The 25,623-nt window shown below is 37.6% G+C and overlaps 1 protein-coding gene and 1 pseudogene across 5 annotated transcripts in view; one reads left to right on the forward strand and one right to left on the reverse strand.

Annotated features, from left to right (window-relative positions):
• Positions 1-25,623, reverse strand: part of CFAP206 (cilia and flagella associated protein 206) — a 48,690-nt gene that overhangs the window by 10,933 nt on the left and 12,134 nt on the right. Inside the window, exons 1-11 of one of the 5 annotated variants that reach the window (XM_004766935.3) lie at positions 19,650-19,758; positions 17,855-17,967; positions 17,176-17,259; positions 15,267-15,357; positions 13,624-13,812; positions 12,438-12,596; positions 10,768-10,976; positions 6,903-7,022; positions 5,424-5,622; positions 3,593-3,733; positions 654-847 (exon numbers count right to left, since the gene is read on the reverse strand). In XM_004766935.3, the coding sequence (XP_004766992.1) occupies positions 654-847; positions 3,593-3,733; positions 5,424-5,622; positions 6,903-7,022; positions 10,768-10,976; positions 12,438-12,596; positions 13,624-13,812; positions 15,267-15,357; positions 17,176-17,259; positions 17,855-17,967; positions 19,650-19,755 (1,605 nt within the window). In that variant the 5' untranslated portion in view covers positions 19,756-19,758. Of the gene's footprint in view, positions 1-653; positions 848-3,592; positions 3,734-5,423; positions 5,623-6,902; positions 7,023-10,767; positions 10,977-12,437; positions 12,597-13,623; positions 13,813-15,266; positions 15,358-17,175; positions 17,260-17,854; positions 17,968-19,208; positions 19,534-19,649; positions 19,759-25,623 lie in introns of those variants that run through there. The other 4 variants (XM_004766937.2, XM_004766936.2, XM_045075854.1 and 1 more) reach the window with 4 other exon arrangements.
• Positions 22,874-23,190, forward strand: LOC101676857 (annotated as a pseudogene).

A 25,623-nucleotide genomic window follows, 5' to 3' on the forward strand; every position in this document is an offset into this window, starting at 1 on the left:
AAAAGACTAAGTAACAGGTACTTCTTATGGATGGGACAACCTAATATAATAAACACGAAAAATTATTGATCATTTCACTTGATTATTTTAATGCAATTCCAGTTAAAATCTCAGGAAGATCTGGGGGGGAACTAGGCAAATTTATTAAGAAAATTACATGGATATATAAAGATTTATGCCTCACTATCTATGACAATTTTGAAAAAGTAAGAGGGAAAGGAAAGAGGTTACCCTCTTAGGTAGTAAGATATACTAGGAAGCAATAGTAAGGAAAGCAGCATGGTACAGAGTGTGGAGTGCAGAGACAGACACACAGACCTGTTCTCTTACAGCTCTAAGTTATCACCTGTGTTATCTGTGCTAAGCTTCTTTAATTTTAGATAAGAAAACACTATAGTTTCAATTATTTATCTAAATGTAGTATTTCTCTTTCAGAGTTTTCCAATCTAATTCATCAATTTGGCTCCTTCACTTGTTAGCCTTATTTTCTATGGATTTCATTAGTGTCCCTCTGATGAATCTCTGACAGTGTTAGAGGCCCTCTTCGGAGCCTGTCTCTGCCTGGACTTAGGAACCATTCTACAACAAAGTCTAACTTTAAGTTAACTGTACTTTTAAAAGTCATAAATTCTTAAAATACCAACTATGCTAACCTGAGAATATGGAATGAGGGTTTCAAACTGTTGATGAAGTTCCAGGAGCTGAATTAATTCTGCATTTTTTTTGGCCTTTTCTTTAATTAAACCAATATAGTTTTCAGGATTTTCTGCAAATAAGTATGCAGCATCTCTGGTATTGAAAGTGTAATACTTTTCTTTATATTTCAAAATCCCAATTGCTGGATTTCCTGAAAATTAAGAAAAGGAAATGAATTAGGCATAAAATATTAAGTGATTCTACGTTTGTAATACATCCAAAAAACCACCCCACATATTGCATATTTAACATATGACTTACACTTTTCATTTTGCTAAAATAGTACAATTTGCAATTTTAAATAATACATTTTATTAAATGATATTTTATGTGAAATTCATTTAAATTAATCTTAAACTATGGTTTATATAAAAATTTGCTATCCAGATATAAGGTGTTTGAAAATCTTTTATGAGAACCACTTAGACATTTGACGGTTTTTTCAAATCTCCTTTAACTACTACAAGCATTGTTTTAAAACTAATTCTATAAAAACTAGAAAGACAGGACATCTTTTTCAAAATAGAGGTTTCTTCTTTTTCTGTTTTTATTTAAGATTTTTTTATTTTTAAGTAATCTCTACATCTAATGAGGGGCTTGAACTCACAACCCCAAGATCAGGAGTCCCATGCTCCACCAATCAAGCCAGTCAGGTGCCCCCAATACAACTTTCTATGTTAAGAAGTATTTCCCACTGTGAACAAATACTACATAAAATAGGATTTATTAAATATCCACATAATTGGTAAGAGATAGTAATACTGTCTTACTTATTTTTTCATGTGTTCAACACAATGTATTGGCCCTATTCCTGGCACTAAGGATATAAAAGAAAACAAAGTTCCTGCTCTCAGTAAATCAACAAATATACCATAGGCCAGAGTGTACTGTAGATTTAAAAAAAAAAAAATTAAGCATCAAGCCAGCTAAACACATGGTAAAAGGAAGAGGGTGAGGTTGATATTTTAGATTGGGTGATCTAGGAAGGCTGAATAAAATGAAGGAGCAAGGTAGGTAGCTGTATGGGGGACAGAGTTTTCCAGGTTGAGGGAATAGCAAGGCAAAGGCTCTGAGGTGAAATGTGTCTAGAATGTTCAAGAATAGCCAGAAGGCCAGTGGAGCTGGAATAGTGAGCAAGGGAGATTGGTTGGCAATGAAATCAGTGATATCATGTGCAAAGGACCCCAACTGGTAAGCCACAGTGTCACCTTGGGGTTTTAAGCCACGTGGTCTGCAGTCCTGAACAGGACGGATGTCCTACAGAATTCCTTTGAGGTAGTGCAGATTGCTGCTGCCCAGAAAATAATGTAGTAAATATAAATAATGTAGTAAACAAAGTTATCAGGACTCAGAGAGGATTCTGACACTCACAAGCCCTTCTACTTTCTTATTTCTCTCTTTTTATTAGAATCCTAGTTAGTAAGCTGGAAGGGTCTAAGCAGACCTAGACTAGAAACCAGGCTCTCCTGAATCTTAGTCCATAGATTTTCCAACCACGTCATGCTGACTGTCGTGACCCTACAGCCATGTTTCTCTGTGTTTGTGTCTCTCATGACTCCCTTCCCTTCTTATCTGGGCTGGATGCATGGATGGAGGGGAAAAGGGAAAGGAAGGGAAGGGGACGGGAGGGGAGGGGGAGGGGACGGGACAGGAGGGGAGGGGAGGGGAGGGGAAAAACCATCTATATTTGTCCTGCTTTACTCCTTCATGGCTCTTGACCGTTTCCTCCCCAGTATCAGTGATCCTCATGGGGCCTCCGAATACTTTTCTCTCAGCTCCCTATGGTAAATCTTCTGTTACTGCCATTACGAAAAATCTAATAACATAAAAAATGAGCCAGTATGTGTGTTCTCTAGCCTATGTATACACACAATTCCAAGAAATCTTTCTAATAAAAAAGCAACAAACAATTATGAAATGTAACAAAAGAAATAACAAAGAACAGAGAAAAGGAAAAGGTTAATGATGTAAGGTAAATTAGAAGTAATTTTGTCAGGGATGGCTGGGTCACTCAGTCGGTTAAGTGTCTGCCTTCTGCTCAGGTCATGATCCTAGGGTCCTCGGACTGAGCCCCGCATCGCATCGGGCTCCCTGCTCAGCAGAGAGTCTGCTTCTCCCTCTGCTCCTCCCCCTGCTTATGCTTTCTTTCACTCTCTCTCAAATAAATCAATAAATACATAAATACATAAATAAATAATTTTGTCAAACTCTTTTTACTCTAGCCCTAGCTGACTTTTTATTTCCAATTCATAGAGCACTTTTGGGTAATAATTTCTGGCCTACTCTTTGTTTTGAGGAAGCTCTCATAATATATACATTACAGAGAGATTTTATTTGATAAAATACTTGCCATTTCCTTAGATCTGACTTATGCAGAAATCCTGATTTATGTCAATGGACTGTAACCATAAAGTGACAGTGTATTATTAATAAACATTATTAATTTTATTATTATTAATAAATTATTATTAAATTTTATTATTAATTTATTATTAATAATAAACATAACCAGCCAAATTAGTGTTGCTCTTTCAAGTAATTACTTTGGAAGATGATCTACTTTAGCAATGCCATGTGAATTTCTGGAATCCTTCATTGGACTTATGAGTCATCAGTCCTTTTATGATACTGTCACATCCATATTTCATTATACACACATTCCATCACTTATCATTTGTAGCCCCATTTCTTGGTTTTATCAGTCTACCAGATCATTCTGTGAGTACCTCAAAGATGAAGATGGTCTGGATCATCTTTGCAGCTCCTTTCTTAGTTCATCATCAGATCCCACAAAATTTTAAAAAGTGAGTAAGTAAAAAAAAAAAAGTGACAACAATAGCACTTTATTCAAAGAAAAAATGTGGAAGTGAAAATAACATTATTTCCAACAATATACCTGGAAGGAGAAGACCATCTGCTGTAGCAAATGTATAAGGACAAAATCCACGACACTGAATTAACAACTTATCAAAATTTGCTGTTGTTTCTGGGAAAAGCCATTCTTGTTTTCTGAAATCTACCAGATGTACTCTATCTTCTAAAATGAAAGAGGACAAGAACAACTTTAATCAACAAGAAGAGTAAACAGCCCAAGGAAATGAGCAAAAAAGACTGGCTGCTATGTGACTAAAATAGAGAGGGATCAACTTCATTCAAGACAGCAGAGCTCTCGTAATATATGAGGCGGCCAAATACTTTGAATGTGGTGCTCATATAATACTAGGACTATTGCTTCTTGAAACAACAGAGAATGTTCTGAGCAGAAAGACTCAAGGAAATATCTCTCAGTAACTTACTTTTGATAGCAAGGTATCAATTTTTATTCTTTACACTTTACAAAATTCTTCCTAATGGTCGTTAGCTTACCTATTTGCATGTGATAAACACATTGTCTAAATATTTTTCTCCACACAAAAACACGTACTTATAAAACTGATCTTCAAGGGTCTTTGTTCTTGCAATCCTACTACGCTTCTGGGCGGGGCTCTGTATCAAAACAGCGATACCACAGATGTCTTTGTGGCACAACTAGAAGTAAATGCCAACATTGGGGGAAGATAAGCCTTCTTCTTCTTTCCTGATATGACTGAAATCCTCAAAACAGTGATGAGATGTGGCAAGTGTTAATTCTTTTAGAAGAATATTAGGTCTCTCAGTTCACTGGGATCAATAACGTGATAGTGTCCTTTTGAATATAAAGTTGCAGCATATGGGGGAAACGACATATTAACTCCAAGATTGCTTTGCCAATGTGGTTGAGTTTAATACCTACTGTTGAAGTGACTTGAACTTTTCAATTTCATGTTGTATCTGTGTAGATATGTTATTTTAATAAAAGAAAAGGAGTAGAAAAATTTGAACTGGAAGGATGCCTTTGAGTCTCTCTAATTCAGTTTTCAGGGTTTTTTTTTTTTAATTCTAATATTTAAGAATGGAAATAAGCACGTCATTTTTATTTTCCACTTTTACAAAATTTGAATTTGAAAAGGAAATTTAGGGAGTAAATTATCTAGTTTCACTTTCTGGGAAAACCTTTCTAGGCAACAACTCCCAGACTCTATTTTGGCATTTCTCATGAACTTCAAGTTACCTGTAAGAAAGACAGAAGACACCAAAAGAGTAAAAAGCAGTTTGTTAATAAAGACAGCCTTTCCATAAGAATCAGTGCATCTCTTAAAGCATCTAAAATAAGCTCAAATTTACAGGGATAAAATTCACTGATATATAAGTTTCAGCCTGGCTCTGAGGAAGATATATGGGAAATAGCACTCCAAAGAAATAGAGCTTTACTTACAACAAATATGGCAAGGCTTAATATCCTTTCCTATTATGAATCAATCAATAATAAAATCATTAGGACTAAAATAGAAATGCATAGGCAAGGAACATCACTATCAACTAAAACACTGACAACAACATTAAGAATGGTTATTATGGGATAGTAAGGTACTCATTTCATATATTTTCTGTCTTCTGAATTTTCTATGATGAACATTAGTATTCTTTTAATCAAGAAAGATGCTTAATACCTTATCAGAAAGATAGAGCATAATAGTTTTACTTTTTTTTTTTTTAAATAAACTGCACCCAACGTGAAGCTTTGACTCATGACCTTGAGATTCAGGGTCCCATGCTCATCGGACTGAGGCCACCAAGTGCCTAAATCATGAAGATTTTAAAACAAAAGAGTGACTTCATTCTAGAGACAATTTGAAGATTTCTATTACCCAGGTGTTCTTTCACTCTAGACACATCAGTTTTCACAGTCAGCCCATCAAGAAGATTCTGCATGACTTTCTCAGGAAAGAGTAGTTCATGAGTACCCAGGAATGGTTCAAGGCGAGTTGTTAAATTACTGAGGACACTAATCAAAACAATTTCGTCCTGGAAGCTAGTCCACAGGTTGGAAAGTGCGATGAAGATGGGCTGCGGAAGAGAAAGCAATGTTCAAAATGTAATCTCAAAATTATAAATCACTGTACTTATAACAAATTTGTGTTTGTAAAGAAATAATTCTTCCTGAAGAGAAGTCAAAGTCTCCTGAGGTTAAATAATAAAATCTACATAGCAACTGGACTCCTAAATTACAAGAGAAAAAAATCTTGTATTTTATTTCAAATCATTTTATCTTGGAGTGTTCATCATAAAGTTAATTTACCCAAAAAAACCAAATACTTATGGATGCTTAACCTCAAAGAGTCAAGGGGAAATAGCTTCTTTAAAAAAAAAAAAAAGGCTAAATATGACTCATTATTAGATTTCTCTGGCTCAATCATGATTCCAAAGAACCTGGAAAATCTAGAGACACATCTTAGGGCATATCTTGTGAGCTGCAAGTCAAAGATTTTAGGTCGGTGAGATAAAGTTTTTCATTAATATTAAAGGCCACTGACTTACAGAACAAACATAAGGATATTAGTCAGGCCCTACTAATAAGTCAAACAACTTAGCCTTTGTTTCTTGGTTTTTAAAACCTAATATTAGAACTGACTACAGAAAATTATCATAGCCTCAAAATGCTCTATAAAATACTGCATCTCTATAAAATACTGTACCTTACACCTCCCTAGGGCTACCGGATTTGCCCATAAGATGGTACAGATAATCAGAAAGTCAGTATACATATAGGCCTGATAAACACAGTGATTATCCTCTGTCTCTTCATAAAGGTCACAAGTTACACCACCTCTTTGCTAAAGGCAATTTTTTTATAAAATATTTTATTTATTTACTTGACAGAGATCACAAGTAGACAGAGAGTCAGGCAGAGAGAGGGGGAAGCAGGCTCCCAGTTGAACAGAGAGCCTGATGCGGGGCTCAACCCCAGAACACTGGGAACATGACCTGAGCCGAAGGCAGAGGCTTTAACCCACTGAGCCACCCAGGCGCCCCTGAAGGCAATTTGTAACCAGCCACTGTGAACACTGCATTAGGGATCCATTCTGTTGCCACAGCCTTTACTGATACTATGGCTACTTTAATACACATCTGCATCTCTTTTAGTAGCAATTGCCTGCAAGGGGGATTCTCTTATCCGACTTACGCTACTACTACAAAACAACCATAAAGAATGGGGTCAACATGTAGAAAACAAATATTCTATTTTTAGTAATTAAATCTAATTATAATTACCTCTGATTCACTTGTATAGGATTCAAAGGTATACTCACCTTTAAACAAGGTCAAAGTTGATGGCAAATACTTACAAAGACTTGTGATGTTGGGACAGCTGTCTTTGATTTTACAATCATTTTTAATTGTTCCAGTTGGGCTCCTAACTTCTTTATCATCAGTTCTACCTCTTGAGCACAGGTAATTATATCTGACTGCAAAGACAACATAATTTACATTAATGTTTTTATAATTTTACTATAAAAATCATGTGTTTTAAGCCCTCCATGTCCTGAAGGTAAGTACAATGAGAGCAGAAATTCTCTTCTCCCTCATATCCCGAAAGCAAGAACAGTAGGTGCTTATGGATGGTGCTCCAGAAACATCTGCTGGATGGATGAATCTTTTGAAATAGCATGGCTACAATTCTTCAAAAGGAATTCTTTTTCTCCACATATTCCCCGATACACAGTATAATTGCATTCCTGAAAAGCAGATCCTCTGACCCAGCTTTTGCTCAGGTGTTATTTTCCCATTCCTCAATAACAAAATGAATAAAGTGTTCCTCTGAAAACTATTTTGATACTAGGATTTTTAAAAATTACATTGAAGAGTGCAGAAAAAATCTTAAAAATCACATCAATGAAAGAAAAATAATGTATTTTTAATGTGACAGTAGTAATCTAAAATTAAGGCATTAAATGCTGACTCTGAAATAATTAGTCACATGTATTCTTACTGTGTGCTAAGCATCATATTGAATACTTATAAGTATAAAAAAAGGGTGAGTATAAATAGGAAAACCAAGATATTGAAGGGTGAATAAATTGCCCAGGGACAATTTTCAGACCGTCGGAAGCCAGAGGCCAGCTCCTACCCCTTATTCTGTACTGTCTGAGACATGACCAGAAATGGCAGTGGTATGGGCTTATCAGTACAGTGCAAAAGAGTGACAATTACTCGAAGAGAAAAAAATGCATTTGAGTCTTCAGACACTTGTAGTCAAACCACATCATTTACTAGACTATTTTTAAGTGACAAGTAATTACTTCATAAAAATATCAAATATTATTGTATTTCAACTAACAAAATTTTTTATTCACCAATGTAACATGCATCCTGTTTTAATTTTACCCATGCTATTCTTTAAGCATCTCCCTTCCCCTTGCTTCAGGCTCCATGTAATTCTGTCTATTCCATCTAATAAGTTTCTCATCTACACCATTGAGTTTTTCCCCTTCTTTGCTAGTTTTGTTTTAGAAATCAAATATGAAAATGATGCCCTTAAAGTCTCTTTAGATTTGTGTAACAGCAACAAGAAACAGAAATAAATCTGCATAAGCTCTTCAAAGTAAAATTATATTCAACACATAACTTCTTTAAGCCTATAACTAAAGATACTTCCTCCCTGGAGATATGTTTTCTTTTTTTAAAAAACATTTTATTTATTTATTTGACAGAAATCACAAATAGGCAGAGAGGCAGGCAGAGAAAGAGGGGGAAGCATGCTCCCTGCTGAGCAGACAGCCCAATGCAGGGCCCAATCCCAGGACCCTGAGACCATGACCTGAGCCAAAGGCAGAGGCTAAACCCACTGAGCCACCCAGGTGTCCCTGGAGCTATGTTTTCAGCCATAAAAAAGAATATTCACAGACACGAAAAATTCTCAGCGTAACATAAACTGACATATTTTATAACCGAGCGATAATACTGATTAAACCAACATCCATCCTGTAACTGTAACCTTAACTGTAACTAAGGTGGATTAATGGGAGAAGATTGAATACTTAAAAAAAAAAAAAAAAACACAGAAGAAACACTGATTAAGCCAAAAAGAGTCAGATGATGAAGAGAACTCATTCTGACCCTGAAAGATGTTAGCAAGAAATCGTCATGAAGAGTAGGGAGATCAGAAACAACTTTCTCAACAGTATAAGTAGCAAAGGGCTTAGAAATAAGACACTGTCTAGAAAAATAAGAGCTCTCCAGTTCATACTCCTACAGAGATAAAATCAGGGCTGCTCTGCTAAGGCCCTCATGATGATGCTGGTGGCATTAATAACCATTATCAGCATCAGCATGATCTTATTGGGCCCTTAACTACGTGCCAGAAACTGGTCTACCTTACTTAGATAGTGTCAACTATCAATAACCCCATTTTACAGATGTGGAAACCAAGACACAGAGAAGTTACGCGATTTTATCAAGGACACAGATTTAGTAAGCAGCAAAGTCAGGATGAGGACCCATGCGTTCTGGTTGCAGAGCCCACACTTGTCACTTATACCCTATACTCACTGTCCCTCTAGCTGCGAATGAGAACTCCAATGAGACTTTCAGACTGGAAGTTAGCTGAATGATTGAATGCTCTGAGACAATATAATTTAACGTCCTTATGCTATGAGTGACGGGTCTCCAAAGGTTCCTTTTTCTGATATCCCTTCCCAACACAGACGACAAAGTAAATGTGAGACTCATACTCCTGTGGATCTGCATGCACTTCAAGATAAACTGATTGTAGAACCCTTGGGCATCTGGGTGGCTCAGTTAAGCATCTGCCCTCAGCTTAGGTCCTGATCCCAGGGTCCTGAGATTGAGCCCCGCATCAGGCTGCCCACTCAGCAGGGAGCCTACATTCCTGCTTGTTCTCTCTCACTATGTCACTGTCTCTTTCTCTCTCTCAAATAAATGAATAAGATCTTTAAAAAAAAAAAACTGACTGTAAAATCCTCTTAGTATCTGACTAGTTATACAAGGCTGATGGCCACAACTCAGTGGTAGAGGAACACTTTCCCAAAAGAATGATTTAGTTTAGAACAGCTGATCTAGGGTCCTCATTTTTGAAGGCAACTGGATAGTGGGACAGCTGTGAGGACCACCTCCTAGTTTGTTGCAATGATGTCATGTCACCTGGATTTTTATCTTTCTACTCTTTACAGTGAAGGGAAGGAGACAGATCAAGTGCCTCTAAAAGTAACAAGTCATAAAGATGCAAGTTAAAAACACATCCTGCTCTATCCTTCAAGACATTAGTATTCACTCATATAAAGTCAGTCCACTGACCCTGAATCTCACAGTTACTGGAAGGTTAGAGGTTGTGTAAAGGTGAACAGTGACCAGTGGGATGAATGTGTTAATTAACTTGATGGGAGAAATTGCTTTCACAAGGTAGACACACATCAAATCATCACATTGCACACTTTGAATATCTTCAGTGTGTCAATTACACTTCAATAAACTAGAAACAAACAAACAAACAAATGAAACACCAAATAACAAAAACGTTGACTGACAGGAACAGCTTGCTGCCAAGAGGTAGTTAACAGACTGTGTTCCCTAGAACCCTAGGGTGGAATGGGGTTGTTCCTTGATGAAAAGGTCCCTCAATCCTTTCATCTAGATACCTGTTCTGTATTTTTGGGATTCTGTGCAATTTTCCATCTGAAAGAAAGTGCTCTGCCACTTTTTAAAAAAGTTTAAAAATCATCACATTCTCCAACTATTTGGGGATACTGTTTGGCTTGCTCCTTAGATCTAAAAATATCAGCAATAAAAGTCTTTTCAACCAATTTTTACAACAACAAATAATTACATAAAAATTATTTGGGCGCCAACTATCAGCCCCAAAATACATTAGACACTTGCCCTGTGTGAAAGCGATGCAGTATTACTTAGACACATACACAAAACTGCTGAATCCCAGCATGTGAGCAGTCATTCCACTAGGCACCAAAGAAAATCAAAAACTAGAAATTAATTCCTACCAGCATTTTCCATGAAAATAAAAATCCAACTTCCCCATTTCTAATTCTGTTTCTGGCCCTAAAGATGCATTATAAACTCAGCAAGTTACGAAGGCTACCTCCTTTAGCAATGACCTGATTCTGCCTTTCGTATAGGTCCGTAACCTGTAAAGTGGTTGCCATGCATGGAAAAGGCCAAATCCTGACACTCACTCACCAGAATGATCTGAAGGAAGATCTCATACTGCCGCACATTGTACAGTGCTTCTTTTAACATGGATGGCTGAAGCTCCATGCTCAGGAGTGGGTTGCTGGCCGCCTTCTCGAGGATGGCCGTGTAGCGGTATGCCTGGTCCTGGGCAGTCTGAAGTTGGCTGTCAATGTGCTGTGTGGTAGCTGGAATTGCTTCACGCAGAATGGCCGGCACTGGTTTTAAAAGGAAATCAAGAGATGTGAAAGAATATACAAAAAGAAGCCTAGAAAGTGATCATAACTTGAGCATTACATTGAGTTCATTTTTTTTTTCTCAACCAAATGAATAATAACAAGACATGTATTTCATGTGTTTCTTCCCACACCACGAAGGCAAGAATTGCAGCGGGGGAGGGGGGACACCTGTCTGAACAAAAGCTATTGTCAGAATGATAACCAAAAGTTAGCAGGATCAGCTTTTGTCACTAAAATACAGAAAAATATAATGAACAGATAGGCTTTGATATTATCTGCTACTGACCTTGGGTCTGTAGAAAAGAAGTATTTTGTGATAAGGATACTGAAAAATAACAGAACAGTCTAGCAAGATAGGGAACTTTATAAAGAATGGGAACTTGACTTTCTAGAACTGTTTTAAAAATAGAAAAACTGACCCTATTATACTAGAAAAGTGATCTAATAACAGACCTTAACACCTTATCAGTGGGCCTATGTAAGGAAGTCCCTTCTGAGCCCCTGATCAACTACTTCATGAGTGCTTCCAGACTCCTAGATGATGAATGCATTAAGTACAGAACAGCACAGTAAATGCTCCTGCATTTGCAGATTTGCAAATATCTCCTCTTGAACCTTTCGATTCCATTAGCTGCCTCAACCACTCTTCTCCTCTCAGGGTGATTTTTATTTTTAAAAATTTTATTTATTTATTTGATCACAAATAAAGTAGGCAGGGAGGCAGGCAGAGAGAGAGGAAGGGAAGCAGGCTCCCTGCTGAGCCTAGAGCCCGATGCGGGGTTCGATCCCAGGACCCTGAGATCATGACCTGAGCCGAAGAAAGAGGCTTTAACCCACTAAGCTAGCCTGATCAGGCGTCCCTGATTTTTATTTTTAGATCACTGGGTTTTACTCCTTTTGGGTTATTTGACTTTGAATAAAGAACATAGAGCCCAATGAACTGGAGGGGCTGGCCTTCAGGCAGGCCCCTCATTCCTTCCACTGATTCACTCTCCCACACTACCTTCCTGGTGTTATAATTCTGCAAGCCTTGCCCCACAAAATTAAAAATTACTATCCATTATGAACAGTAACGGTACCTAAGGTAGAGTCAAAACTGTATACCTGAGGGGCACCTGGGCCAATCAGTTAAGCTTCCAACTCTTGACCTCAGCTCAGGTCATGATCTCAGGGTCATGAGGTTGAATCCCATGTTGGGCTCTGTGCTGAGTGTGGAGCCTGCTTAGGATTCGCTCCCTCTCCCTCTCCCTCTGCCCCTCCCCCTGCTCAAATGCACTCTCTCTCCCTCTCTAAAAAAAAAAAAAAAAAAAATTGTTATAAGTGACCCTGCATACCTTAAATCTAAGAATGCCAGTGAAATACTGTGCATTATTTTCCTCACTGTGCAAGTTAGATTTTAAACCTACATAACCTGCAGACTTAACCTAATGATATACCTACAGTCATCAATGCCTTCTCCTCCCTTTCCACAGTCTCGGTTAAATAAGCGAATCCCTGTAACAATCATGGTGAATTCTTTCAGCTGGCGTTCTTTGTCCTTCTTAGAAAGTGTTAGAAACGTCCCAAGCTCAGCCTGAGGAAAAATGCTCTGCAGGGCAGCTGAAACAAACCACAAAAAGCATAACAAAATGGCAGAATAAAGATACCAGAACTTAAATCACAGGTTGCTTTCAGCAGAAAGTTTAGAGGGGTGTCTTTATAGAGCTACTTACCTGATTCTTTAAATTGTTGATACCTCGTTACAGGATACATAGCAAAATTTATCACATATCAAAGCTGGGCTATGGAAAATAATGCCACTGCCTTGGGTCTCTTTTCAATAATTAAGCACCCATCAGTAATGTTTTGATGATGGGCATTAAAATAAGTTTTCTAGTTAGGATTCTGATGAGAAAAATCACTGTTTTAAAATAATTGTGGAGGAAAGCCATTAAAAGGCTAGAAATCTTGCCTATTCCTTACCTTAAATTAATAAAGTGGGCAAATACTTCCTGAGAATGCAACAGTGTCCCTTTCCATCATCTGTTTTAGGTGACAGATGCGACTCCTTTCATCAGTACAAAATCTCCCTTTCCAGGGGCCCCCATTCCCCAGCCAGCCTGGTACTCTTAAAGATATTTATTTATTTATCTAACTGACAGAGAGAATGACTTATCACAAGTAGGCAGACAGGCAGGCGGGGGCGGGGGCTGTGCAGGAGGGACAGCCTCCCTGCTGAACAGAGAGCCTGACCTGGGGCTTGATCCCTGGACCCTGAGATCATGAGATCTTGAGATCATGACCTGAGCTGAAGGCAGAGGTTTAACCCACTGAGCCACCCAGGCGCCCCTGGCCTGGTACTCTTAACCGCATTTTCAGTGTTTCTCTCATAAGGAGTGATGGGTCCCTGGATATGTGCAGCACTAAGAAAACTAACAACACACATTTTCCAGAGCTGCTGCTTGGGTTTTAGAGCTAAAACATGGTGGAAAAGGAGTCTAAGCTCTAACCTCTTACTTGTGCTGATTTTTTTTTTCCAGATAAAAAGGGAACCTCGGTCTTCAATACTTTGAATTTAACATCTTTTATAAGACACAATGTTCACACCCTTTTAATATGTGGAATGGAAATTATCTAGGTTTCTTACCTGTTGCCTCTCTGACAATCTTGATATCGGTAGGAGATCCCAGCCCGGAGCGCAGTAACACATAGCTGACAATCTTTCGGTAGAGGCTTTCCAATTCTTCTCTGGTACATGCTCTGTTATCTGTAATTTCTCTCATGACGGAGCCTAACCTAGACTCCAAGACTCGGTGGTGTTCTTCAAGAAATTCCTCTAAATTTGGCAAAAGACAATGTTCCATATATTTGATTTACAAACCTCACGTAAGAAAGTAGGACCAGAGAAAAAAATGTCTTGGGTATGGCAATTCTATGACACAAAGACAAGTATTTTCTTAAGGTGTACTAACCAAAATAAAAAACACACAGTGGCCAGCAAGGAACTTCAAGGCAACAATGTAGTAGGAAAGATTGACTGTGGCTCTTTAAATGGCATACTTTGTCAAAGTACCTAAGACTTTCAACATATGAACCAAACAGTTGTATCTAAAAAGGATGAAACCTCCTAATGAAGCAGAAAGTATAGAGAGCAATTTATAATATATGTATTATAAACACATACAGTAAAAATATACATAGTAAACAGATATTTACACATAACGTTCCAAGCACAGGTGGTATGCTAAATGCAAGCACATACAGTAGAAATACACATGTATGTAGTGTAACTCTTCCTGTTCAATTATGGGTATTTTTATTTTAGTTCTAGGTAAATTTCCTTTGAATAGCATTATTGGTGATACGACGTGGCATCAAGAACTGTTTCCCTCTCCCCTCTGCATGATATGACGAGGTCTGGCCGTAGGTGTGGCAGGAACCACAATCCACCAGCAGTACAATTCTTGCAGCTAATTCAGTAAGACACCCCATTTTACTATTTCAAGGGCAATAATTCACGAATCAACCATGCACCATTCACACCTATACTCTTACAACATAAGCAGCGGAGAACTTTATGCAAATTTTAAAAATCTAAATTACAATTTCATCAATTCCATGACTACTTACCACTTTAACATCTCATTAGCAAAAAAGCAAGACATGGAAACTATGTATGGAGCATAACTGGAAGTTCAGTTCATGGAGGGTAAAAAGGACAACAAAAATCACCAAATGGTCAGTAATGATTGCCTTACAGTGGGGCCAAGGCTGTCTAGGCAATAGAGGAATTTATTTTCCTTTTCCTCTTGTTGCCAGTGTGTCTTTGATGTATTAAGCTATTTACCTAAGGAAATATGTTCTAATCTGAAATTTTCCATCATTCTTTTCATTTTGGTATAGTTATCTAATTTAGGTAAGCATTATAAAATAATAACATAAACCCAAACCAAAAGATACCAACAAGTTAGAAACTTTTTACTTCAATCGGCTTGTTGTTTTAATTTCTAATTATTGTGTATTATTAATGATGTAGCATTTAAAACATAATAGACTTGGAAACATAACTATCATAGGCATAGTAAGTAGAATTTACTTTGAACCCTCACAAAAACCATTGGTGTTTTCTCATTTAGCATTTTCACCTTCACTGTATTCTTCAAAGTTGGAAAAAAATTTCAAAAGATTAAAAAATTAAATTGTTCATTCTTAACAAAGTAAAGCCTTTATTCCCTGAAATACAATAGGAATCTTTCAAAAAGGGTATCAAAATGGGTAGATATATGTTACCTCGACTTGTATAATTCATATCAAAGTAGACTTGCATCTTAATGGTGTCCAGGGATGGATTTTTACTATCCAACAGCCGAGACACACAAAGCTAGAAGAGAATACCCATGAATGTTTCTAGTCATATTTTCTGAAATACTAGAGTATTTTTTAAAGTTATTTTTAAAAAAGAATTAAGAGAAACATCAAAGCAATGGTTTCTGTTATTTATCCACCAATAATCCCTTTTATTATTATTTTCTCTTTGAGGACTTCATGCTTCATACTTTACCCAACAGACAACATTTATTGAGTAATAAGTTATTTCCCGGAGATCAGTAAGATCACCAGACGCAGGTGGCTAACAGCCTAGCCAAACGCAGGAAACTTGACGTCTTGGTTAGTCTAGGCCACCTCAATGTGGGTAAGTGCTCCACGAAGCTTACGCTCCTGTCTAGAGCTTACTGAGAGCTCCTCACTACGATTTGTGCCTTGAACAACACTTCTTTGCTGATTCGGAGGGTTACTTGCATTTTATGAAAAGCTGCTGTTCGGCTCACAAAATTTCTCTAGTTTTGCCTTATTTCAAACAGTCGTCCTCTGGTCTTGTTTTCTCCTACTTTTCCTCCCACATAGCAGGCTCATTCCACTTCTCCACTGTGTCCCTTCAGATTAGACGAACAACCGGAATTTTTCTTTTCTTTCCTCTCATGCCCTCCCTTTCCCGTCTCACCCCTTAGGCTTTGTATCTACAGCTGGCAGGCACAACAGCACCCACACCCTCAATGCACCTCCCTGAGCACCAACCCGGCGTTTCCTGGAGGAGGGGGATGGAACGCAAGAGTGAGGCCTGGGACATTGCGCCTTTATGGAGCCCGTTCGTGCACAGGGACTGTTCTAAACACAGACTTTACAAATAAAAAATTCGTTCGTCCACATGATTTTTTTAAAAAGATTTTATTTATTTATTTGAGAGAGAGAGATTGAGTGACAGAGCAGGAGCAGGGTGGAGGGGCAAAGGAGAAGCAGTTTACCGGTTAAGCCTCTGACTTCCAGCTCAGGTCATGATCTCAGGGTCCTGGGATCAAGTCCTGTGTTAGGCACTAGTCCCTCCGCTCTTCTCCCTGCTCATGCTCTCTCTCAAATAAATAAATGAAATCTTCGGGGGGAAAAAAAAGTGAAAAAACTAATGTCGTCTAAAATTCCTGCCTTTTGGGGGTCTTAAAATTGGTTTTCAGACACAAATCCTTGATTTCTTACTGAATTATTGGCTGTGGCTTCAGTGTTTCCTTTAGAATTGAAAAACACAAATGACATTGAATCAGTAATTATCTGAATCTTAATCTAGTGCTATGTAATTTTATAGCATACGATGAGTCAGTTAATGTTCTCAATGTAACATTAGATTAATAGCAAGATGTCTTGAAACTACGGGGGCAGACAATGCTCCCTGCCAGTATCCATACCCATCCTTTCTTAAGAACAGCCCCAACCTGGACTGGGGAAAAGATTTGTTCAGCTGAAAAAAGAAAAAGAAATCAACGTCCCAGGCCTTGCAGTTATTATTCTGATCCATAAACCTAAGGAGATGAGAAAACTTCTGAGAAAGCTATTACTATCTAGAAAGTGACAGACCCAACTGGCACACACATTTTGCCCTATGTTCTTTCCCCTCATACCTACGGAGAGGTGGAGTAGCTATCTTGTAACCGTGAAAGGAGAGCCTTATGCACAAAAGTGACCCAGGAAGCCAAGAAAAACCACTTATGCATCTCTAGGCTTTATGAGAAACAATACTTCTCACATTCGCCTGCACCACTGGTTCGTAGGGTTTTCTATCATGAGGCTGAAGGCAATAATGGCTCAGACAAATATTGTATTCAGAATTGCAAATAAATAATTTAACATTTGAGAATTGTTGCATAATCACCTTAACAAGTTTCTGTACATCACTTTTCACGAGGGGTCTATCCATGTTAAAGCCATTACTTGGGTCTAAGACAACAGCTTTCACCTAAGAATAGGAAAGAACCTATTAAATAATTTTATTTCACATAATTATGAAACTAGTTTGTTTCCATTTTTTAAACTGTCTCCTGATTACTCGTAAGAGGTCGACTATTCAGCTGATTTTCTTATTATCCAATTCATCAGCACCTTCATTAGAGGTTGAAGGAAGCAATAACCATCAAATTTGATTATGGTGTTCAAAAAATTATATGGAGAAATAAATTGAAAGCAGTGACTAGATTTTAAATTGGGAAACTATTTGAATATTTTATCATATTTTTATTATGTACTGTTAAACCAAAAGCAAGAATAGAGACACCAAGGCAGTGAGTAATTTTTATAACAGTGAACAAAAACACATGTTACAACAACATTATCGAAACTTCTAAAACAAATCAGGATCTTCTAAACCAGTTTCTATAAATCTAGAATGATATGCTTCATAGAAAAAATATTTTTCACTAATTTGTCCAACCATCTCAATATGTTTTCAACTGAATAAAATTTAGGAAAGCTTCAAAAAATTTTAAGAGGGAAATGGGCACCACTTAAACCTATTTTTTAATAAAGCAGTAGTTCAAAAAAATATTCATTCTTACCACAAAAGCAGCCAGAGTTTCGGAAACAATCTCTCCATGGCCTGCACATTCTTGTCCTATTTCTCGAATGATATTCTTTATAACACATTCTGCCTGAGTGGGAGGCATCCTGGCTAAATAAAACAATGATTTTTTTTTAAATTGTATTTATAGGTTATTTTTTCCTTGTTAGATTTCTCATTATATTTGTAAAGAGTCATACTATTATGAGCGAATTAGTATTTATTAGCATTTAGAAAAATTTAAAAACTGTTCTATATTTATTAAAATGAAGGAATTTGTTGGTGACAGAAAGAGCAACCAGGACTCCACATCGGGACTGAAATATTTCCTATTTTGTGAAAATGACCTAAGTAGAGCCATTTTGAAAAGAGAGCTGGGCATTGTCCTCTTTTCTAAATCTTTGAACTAACCTAAACTGCCAACATTCCAAGAAGTCAGCAAGGGCACAATAATCTTCGTTGAAAAGCATGATAAATGGCAACTTTTTGACTTGCGACTACTTTACCTGACCAATAACTGAAATACAAATCTAGCCCTGCTTGTTAGCACCAATGAGCTCTTCTTAAAAACAACTTAAACTTTTTTCTTCCATAAAACCCCTGAGTCCACCTCCTTGAATTGGCACATTATTTGGGTTTCTACTTAAATCTGTACATTCCCAACTGCAGTCCTTTTATAGCAAATAACCACTTTGCCTCTTGAGGTGGTTTCAGGTTTTTAGGTTGACATTTTAAATGATAGTGGTCACCAAAAGCATATTTATATCGTGAATTTTTTTTTTTAATGTAATGACTAAACCGTATTGGGGAGGTAGATTTAATGGGACTCTTGGAATATGGGACTCTTGGAAAAGAATTCTTGCTGAGATCATCTAAATTCTCATTCCTGCACAACCAAGTTGGAGTCTGGATTTCTAACTAAAAAATAAAATAAAAATATAATAATAATTAAGCATATTATGTGAAATATGAAAATTCTGAAAGATGAACTCGTAGTTATTAAATGCATCTACTACAAATCAGTAAAGGGTGGTACGTCTTAAGGACAGAGTTTCCCGATCTTTCAAAGCATCAGTAACTGAGCACAGGAAGTCCCAGCACGTAGAGAATAACAAAGGCAATCCGGGTCGATAGAGCGAACTCTCAGCATTATTAGCGTTCAGGTAAGGTAGCACCTGGCATTGTGTCCAGTAGAACCAACTGCCTGGGATTCGTGGTGACCTGATCATTTTCTAGCTGAGACCCTGGGTATTTTGATCCCCTCTCTGTGATCCGGTTTCCTCTGAAAAAATTGAATATGACTACTTCGCTCTCCCCAGAGTTGTCCCAAGACCTAAGTGAGTTCTACATACCTAGAGGTTAAAATAGTGCGTGGCAAAAAGGAAGCGCTTAAAACGGCAGCTTGCACCAAGTACTCAGTGTTAGCTGCGCGGGTGCGCGTCCGTGTGTGCGCGTTCGTGAGCGCGGCCGGGCACCGCGCAGGGGGTCGCTACGGGCTCCCCTGGGGACCCTTCTCCACCCCACTTCTCCCCCTCTCGGGATTTCTGGCCTTTGCGGTGAGAGGGCGCCCAGCATTGAATTGGAGGTCGGATCTGCGGACCTGGGCGCCTCTGGGCGGAAACCCCCTCTGTTTCCGCCCAGTGTGGGCGCCGAGAAAGGAATTCTGACCGACAGTTAAGTCTCAACCGAGGCTGCACGGGGTCTCCAGCCACGGGGGCTCTGCCTTCTCCCCACGCTCCCTCCTCTCGCGGTACACCTCGGGCGGAAGGGCGCAGAGCCCAGAGTGGGCTCACCTTGGCTTGGAGAGCGAGAGCCCAGTCTTTCCGATTCTCTCCCTCCGTCCGGCTTTGCCCTGCCTAGGGGCAGGCGGCCGTTTCTCCGCGTGGGCCCAGTAACCATGGAGATAGGACGCAGGGGACGGAATGGGTGGGGCCGGCACGGGCGGAGCCAACATGGGGAGGCGTGGCTGGGCCCAAACTCCAGAGGATGGGCAAAATATTTTTTTAAAAAACAGAAACAAAAAAATGGAAGGTCCCAAACCCCAGGTAGAGAAAGACATGTTCACTACCGGTTAGTGGTTAAGGTGTCAAACACAAGATTTCTTAATGATATTTACTTGTGAGAAAATTAATAAAGAGGAGCCTCACTAAAAGCAGACTTGGGAGGCTGGAAGGGGAGACTGAAGGGGGAGCCCCTACCACTCCACATTAAATTATAGGAAGAATTGTCAATTACACACTCCAACAAAAGAATCCTCAAAAGGAAAGAATCATCAGTTACAGGTCTGAACAGGGAAATACACAGATAGTAGCCTATAGGAAACTGACTACCCCTGCAACCCCGCCAATGAGAAACCTTCATTCCCCCTGAACTCTTCCTTTTCTCCAGTATCAACAAAGTTCTATTTTTAAACCAGCTACTGCCAGTAAATTTTCTCAAACAGCAGAGGAATACAGTTGACCTTTGGACATCCTGGGGGTTAGATGCCCTGACACCTGCCTGCCTGTCCCCACCCCCAACCCCTACCCCTGCATGGAAAAATGGTATATAACTTTGAATCCCCCAAAACTTAATTACTAATAGCCTACTGTTAACCAGAAGCTTACCGATAGCATAAACAATCAATTAACACATCTTACATGTTGTATATATTATATACTACATTCTTATAATAAAGTAAGCTAGAGCAAAAAATATTAAGAAAATCATAAGGAAAATACCTTTACAGAGCTGTAGTATATTTATCAAAAGAATCCTAATATAAGTGGATTCTAAGATCAGGAACAATACAAGGATGTCCAATCTAATCACTTTTGTTCAAAATGGTTTATTTATTTATGTTAAGTTAAATCTACTACTGAATGTAGATCAATGGATAGATCATTCATACAGAAAATCAGGAAGGAAAGAGGGGTTTTGGGCACGTGGGTGGCTCAGCATCTGCCTTCAGCTCAGGTCATAATCTCAGGGTCCTGGAATTGAGTCTCACATTGGGCTTCTCCCTTTGCCTCTCCCCCTGCTCATGCTTGCTCTTTCTCTCTCAAATAAATAAAATCTTAAGTAAATTAAAAAAAAAAAAAAGAAACAGTGGCTTCGAATGACACATTAGACCAGGTAGACTTAACAAATACACAGAGCATTTCATTGCAAAACAGAAGAATATATATTCTTTCCAAGTGTACATAGAGCATTCTCCAGAATAGATCATATGTTAAGATAAAAACAAGTTTCGGGCTCTCTGCTCAGCAGGGAGCCTGCTTCCCTCTCTCTCTCTCTCTGCCTGCCTCTCTGTCTACTTGTAATCTCTGTCAAATAAACAAATAAAAAATCTTTAAAAAAAAAGATAAAAACAAGTTTCAATAAATTTAAGACTGTAATCCTATCATGCATCTTTTCCAACCACAATGGTATAAAACTAGAAATCATTTACAAGGAAAAAAAAACTAAAGAAAACACACACAGAAAGAAGCTAAATAACATGCTACTAAACATCTGATGGGTCAAAAACGAAATCAAAGAGGAAACTAAAAAATACCTCAAGACAACTGAAGGTGTTTAAAAGGTCTGAAATGGGCACCTGTGTGGCTCAGTAGGTTGAGCCTCTGCCTTCACCTCAGGTCATGATCTCGGGGTCCTGGGATTGAGGCCTGCATCAGGCTCTGCACGACACGGAGCCTGCTTCTCCCCCTCTCTCTGCCTGTCTCTCTGCCTATTTGTGACCTCTGTCTCTCTGTCAAATAAATGAATAAAATCTTAAAAAAAAAAGCTTTGAGACACAGTAAATATATCAAAGAGTAAAGTTTATAGTTATATAGGCTTTATGTCAAGAAACAAGAGAAAATCTCAAACAATCTAACCTTACAATTAAAGAAACTAGAAAAAGAAGAACAAAGCTCCAAATTCATAGAAGAAAAGAAATAATAAGGATCAGAGTGGAAATAAATGAAATAGAAACTGAAAAGAAAAAAAAAAAAGAAAAGATCAGTGAAACCTAGAGTTGTTTCTTTGGAAAGATAAACAATATCAATAACTCTTTACCACACTCATCAAGAAAAAAAAGGGGAATTCAAATAAATAAAATCGGAAATGAAAGAGAAATCACAACCAACACCCAGAAATATAAAAGATTATAAGATACTACTATGAAAAATTATATGCCAACAAAGAGGACCACCTAGGAAAAAATGGATAAATTCTTTTTTCTTAAGATTTTATTTATTTGTTATATATTTTAAAATTTACCTATGAGATAGAGAATGAGTGAAAGGGAGAGGGACAGAGAATCTGAGGCAGACTTCATGCTGAGGAAGAGCCAACACGGGGCTTGATCCCATGAATGCAAGATCATGACCTGAGCTGGAATCAAGAGTTGAACACTTAACTGACTGAACCACCCAGGCACCATGCCCCCAAATGATAAATTCTTATAAATACATAATCTTTTAAGATTGAGTTAGGAAGAAATAAAAACTTTGAACAAACCAATTGCTAGTAATGAAATTGAACCTGTAATCAAGAAACACACAAAGGTTCAGGACCAGATAGTTTCACAGGTGAATTCAACCAAACATTTAAAGAAGAGTTAATACCTATCCTGCCCAAACTATTCCAAAAAATTGAAGAGGAAGGAAAAGTTCCAAATTTATGCTACAAGGCCAGCATTACCCAGATACCAAAGCCAGATAAAGACACTACCAAAAAGAAGAAGAAGAAGAAGAAGAAGAAGAAGAAGAAGAAGAAGAAGAAGAAGAAGAAGAAGAAAAAGAAAAGAAAAGAAAAGAAAAGAAAAGAAAAGAAAAGAAAAAGAAAAAGAAAAGAAAATTACAGGCTAGTATCTCTGATAAACATAGATGCAAAAGATCTCAAAAAAATATTAGCATATCAAATCCATCCATACATTAAAAGGATGATTCACCATGATTAAGTGAAATTTATTCCAGAGATGCAAGGATGGTTTAATATCTGCAAATCAACCAACTTGATACATTCCATTATCAAAATAAAGGGTAAAAATCATATGATCAGGGGTTGGGTCCCAGCAGAGATATTGGTAGCCGAAGCAAGTCAAGGGATCCGGGCCAACCTGGACCTGCAAGAAATTGGTATCCACTTTGCCAGTGCTTTCTTGGCAGTCAGGGTGTCAGGGAGTTTACCGAGAAACACAAAATGGAGCTGAAGAAGGCAAACCCAGACCTGCCCATCCTAATACACAAGGTGCAGCACAAGTTCTGGAGCCACAATGCATGTGGCCAAGAGAAGAATGTCTCTTTGGACAACTTCAGTGCTGCTCAGGTGATCAGAGCCCTGGAGAATGTGCTAAGTTGCAAAGCCTAAGGCCTCCAGTAAGGATTAAGTACAATGGCATCACAGCTTGGGCTTTGCTGTGCTGAGTACAATATAGGAAAATATGTGTTTTTTTTTCCCCCTTATAAAGCTTGTGCTGAAAAATGTGATCCCAGGATATTCTTTTCCTCATTCTATCCTCTGCCCCTTATTGTACAACCACTGAAGCAGAAATAAAGTTTTATTTTGTTCATCCAAAAGAAATCATATGATCATCTCTATAGATACAGAAAAAACATTTGACAAAATTCAGCATCCATTCATGATAAAACTCTCAGTGAAGTGTGTATTGAGGGAACATAATTCAACATAATAAAAGCCATATATGACAAACCCACAGCTAATGTCATTCTCTATGGTGAAAAGCTGAAAGCTTTTTCTCTAACATTAGAAACAAGACAAGGACACCCACTCTCACCACTAGCCATAGCAATCAGACAAGAATAAAATGCTTTCAAATTGGTAAGAAAGAAGTAAAACTGTCACTTTTTGCAGATAACATGATACTTATACAGAAAACCCTAAAGACTCTACCTAGAAACTATTTGAATTAATAATCACATTTAGTAAATTTGCAATATACAAAATTAATATTCAAAAAATATGTTACATACCTATACACTAATAACAGACTAGCAGAAAGACAAATTAAGAAATCAACTCCATTTACAATTGTATCGAAAAAAATAAAATACCTAGAAATAAATTTAACCTAGTAGGTGAAATATCTGTACTCTGAAAACCATAGCACATTGATGCAAGAAACCAGAGACAACACTAATAAATGGGAGTATACATCATGCTTATGGACTGAAAGAACTGGTGTGATTAAAATATCTGTACATCCCAAAAACAATCTACAAAGTCAGTGTAATCCCTATCAAAATACCAATATTATTTTTCAAGAACAAGAACAGAAAATCCTAAAATTTGGGTAGAACTACTAAAGATTCCAAAAAGCCAAAGCAGTCTTGAGAAAGAAGAACAAAACTGGAGGTATCACACTCCCAGACTTCAAATTAACAATGGGACTACAATGGAACTACATCAAACTAGAAAGCTTTTGCACAGTGAAGGAAACTACCAATAAAACAAAAAGAGAAGCTATTGAATGAGAGAAAATATTTGCAAGTGATATGTTTGAGAAAGGATTAATATCCAAAATATACAACAGAACGCCAAAAAGACAAACAATCTGATTAAGAAATGGACAGAGAACCTGAACAGACAGTTTTCCAAAGAGGATGTAAAGATGGCCAACAGACACATGAAAAGATGCCCAACCTCACTAATCATCAGGGGAAGGCAAATCAAAACCACAATGAGATATTACATCATTCCTGTCAGAACAGCTAGTTTCAAAAAGACAAGAAAAAACATGTATACAAGGATTGGAAGAAAAGGGAACACTTGTGCATTGCTGGTGGGAATGTAAATTGATACACCTACTGTGGAAAATTATATACAGGCTTCTTTGAAAATTAAAAAGAGAAATACCATATGATCATGTAATGCTACTCATGACTATTTACTCAAAGAAAGTGAAAACACTAATTTAAAAAGATATATGCATGCCTATGTTTATTGCAGCCTTATTTACAAAAGCAAGATATGGAAGTAACACAAGAATCCATGGATAGATGAGCGGATGAAGATGCAGTATATATGTACACACAATGGACTATTACTCATTAAACTATTACTCTATAAAAAAAGAATGAAACCTTGCCATTTTCAATCACATAGATCAACCTAGATGGTAATGCACTAAGTGAAAAAAGTCCAACAGGAAAGATAAATACTATGATTTCACTTCCATGTGGATTCTAAAAAACAATAATTGAAAAAAACAAAACAAAATAGAAATAGACTCATAGATACAGAGAACAAACTGGTGGATATTATAGGGGAGATTGGTAGAGGAATGGGTGAAGTGGGTAAAGGGAACTAAGAGGTACAAATTTCCAGTTAGAAAATAAATAAGTCACAAGTATGCAGGTATGCAAAGTACAGGCTAGGAAATATAGCCAATAATACATGATGACAAATGATGACAGATGATAACTGCATGTAGCTTGGTAAGCATTTCATTAGGTATATCAATGTCTAATCATTATGTCATACACATGAAACTAATATTGCATGTCAACTATACATCCAACAAACAAATAAGATTATTTTTAAAAATCTACATTTCTTTATGATTATAAACTATCTCTAAAGGTAAAAAATGATGGGCAAAAATATTTATTCTTTGTTTCCCCTCTTTTTCTCCACCACATGAAGCAGCCAGTAGAGAAACAACAAACCTTAGGATCAGATTTTCACCTCCTTAAATCAAGGAGAAATTGAACTCTCAGTATGAACGGCCTAAATGCTCCCATAAAAAGGCACAGGGGTGCAGACTGGATAAAACGACAGGAT

This window comes from Mustela putorius, unplaced genomic scaffold, assembly GCF_011764305.1.
Source record: "Mustela putorius furo isolate JIRA1106 unplaced genomic scaffold, ASM1176430v1.1 tig00000166_pilon_pilon_pilon, whole genome shotgun sequence".
Classification (NCBI taxonomy): Eukaryota; Metazoa; Chordata; class Mammalia; order Carnivora; family Mustelidae; genus Mustela; species Mustela putorius.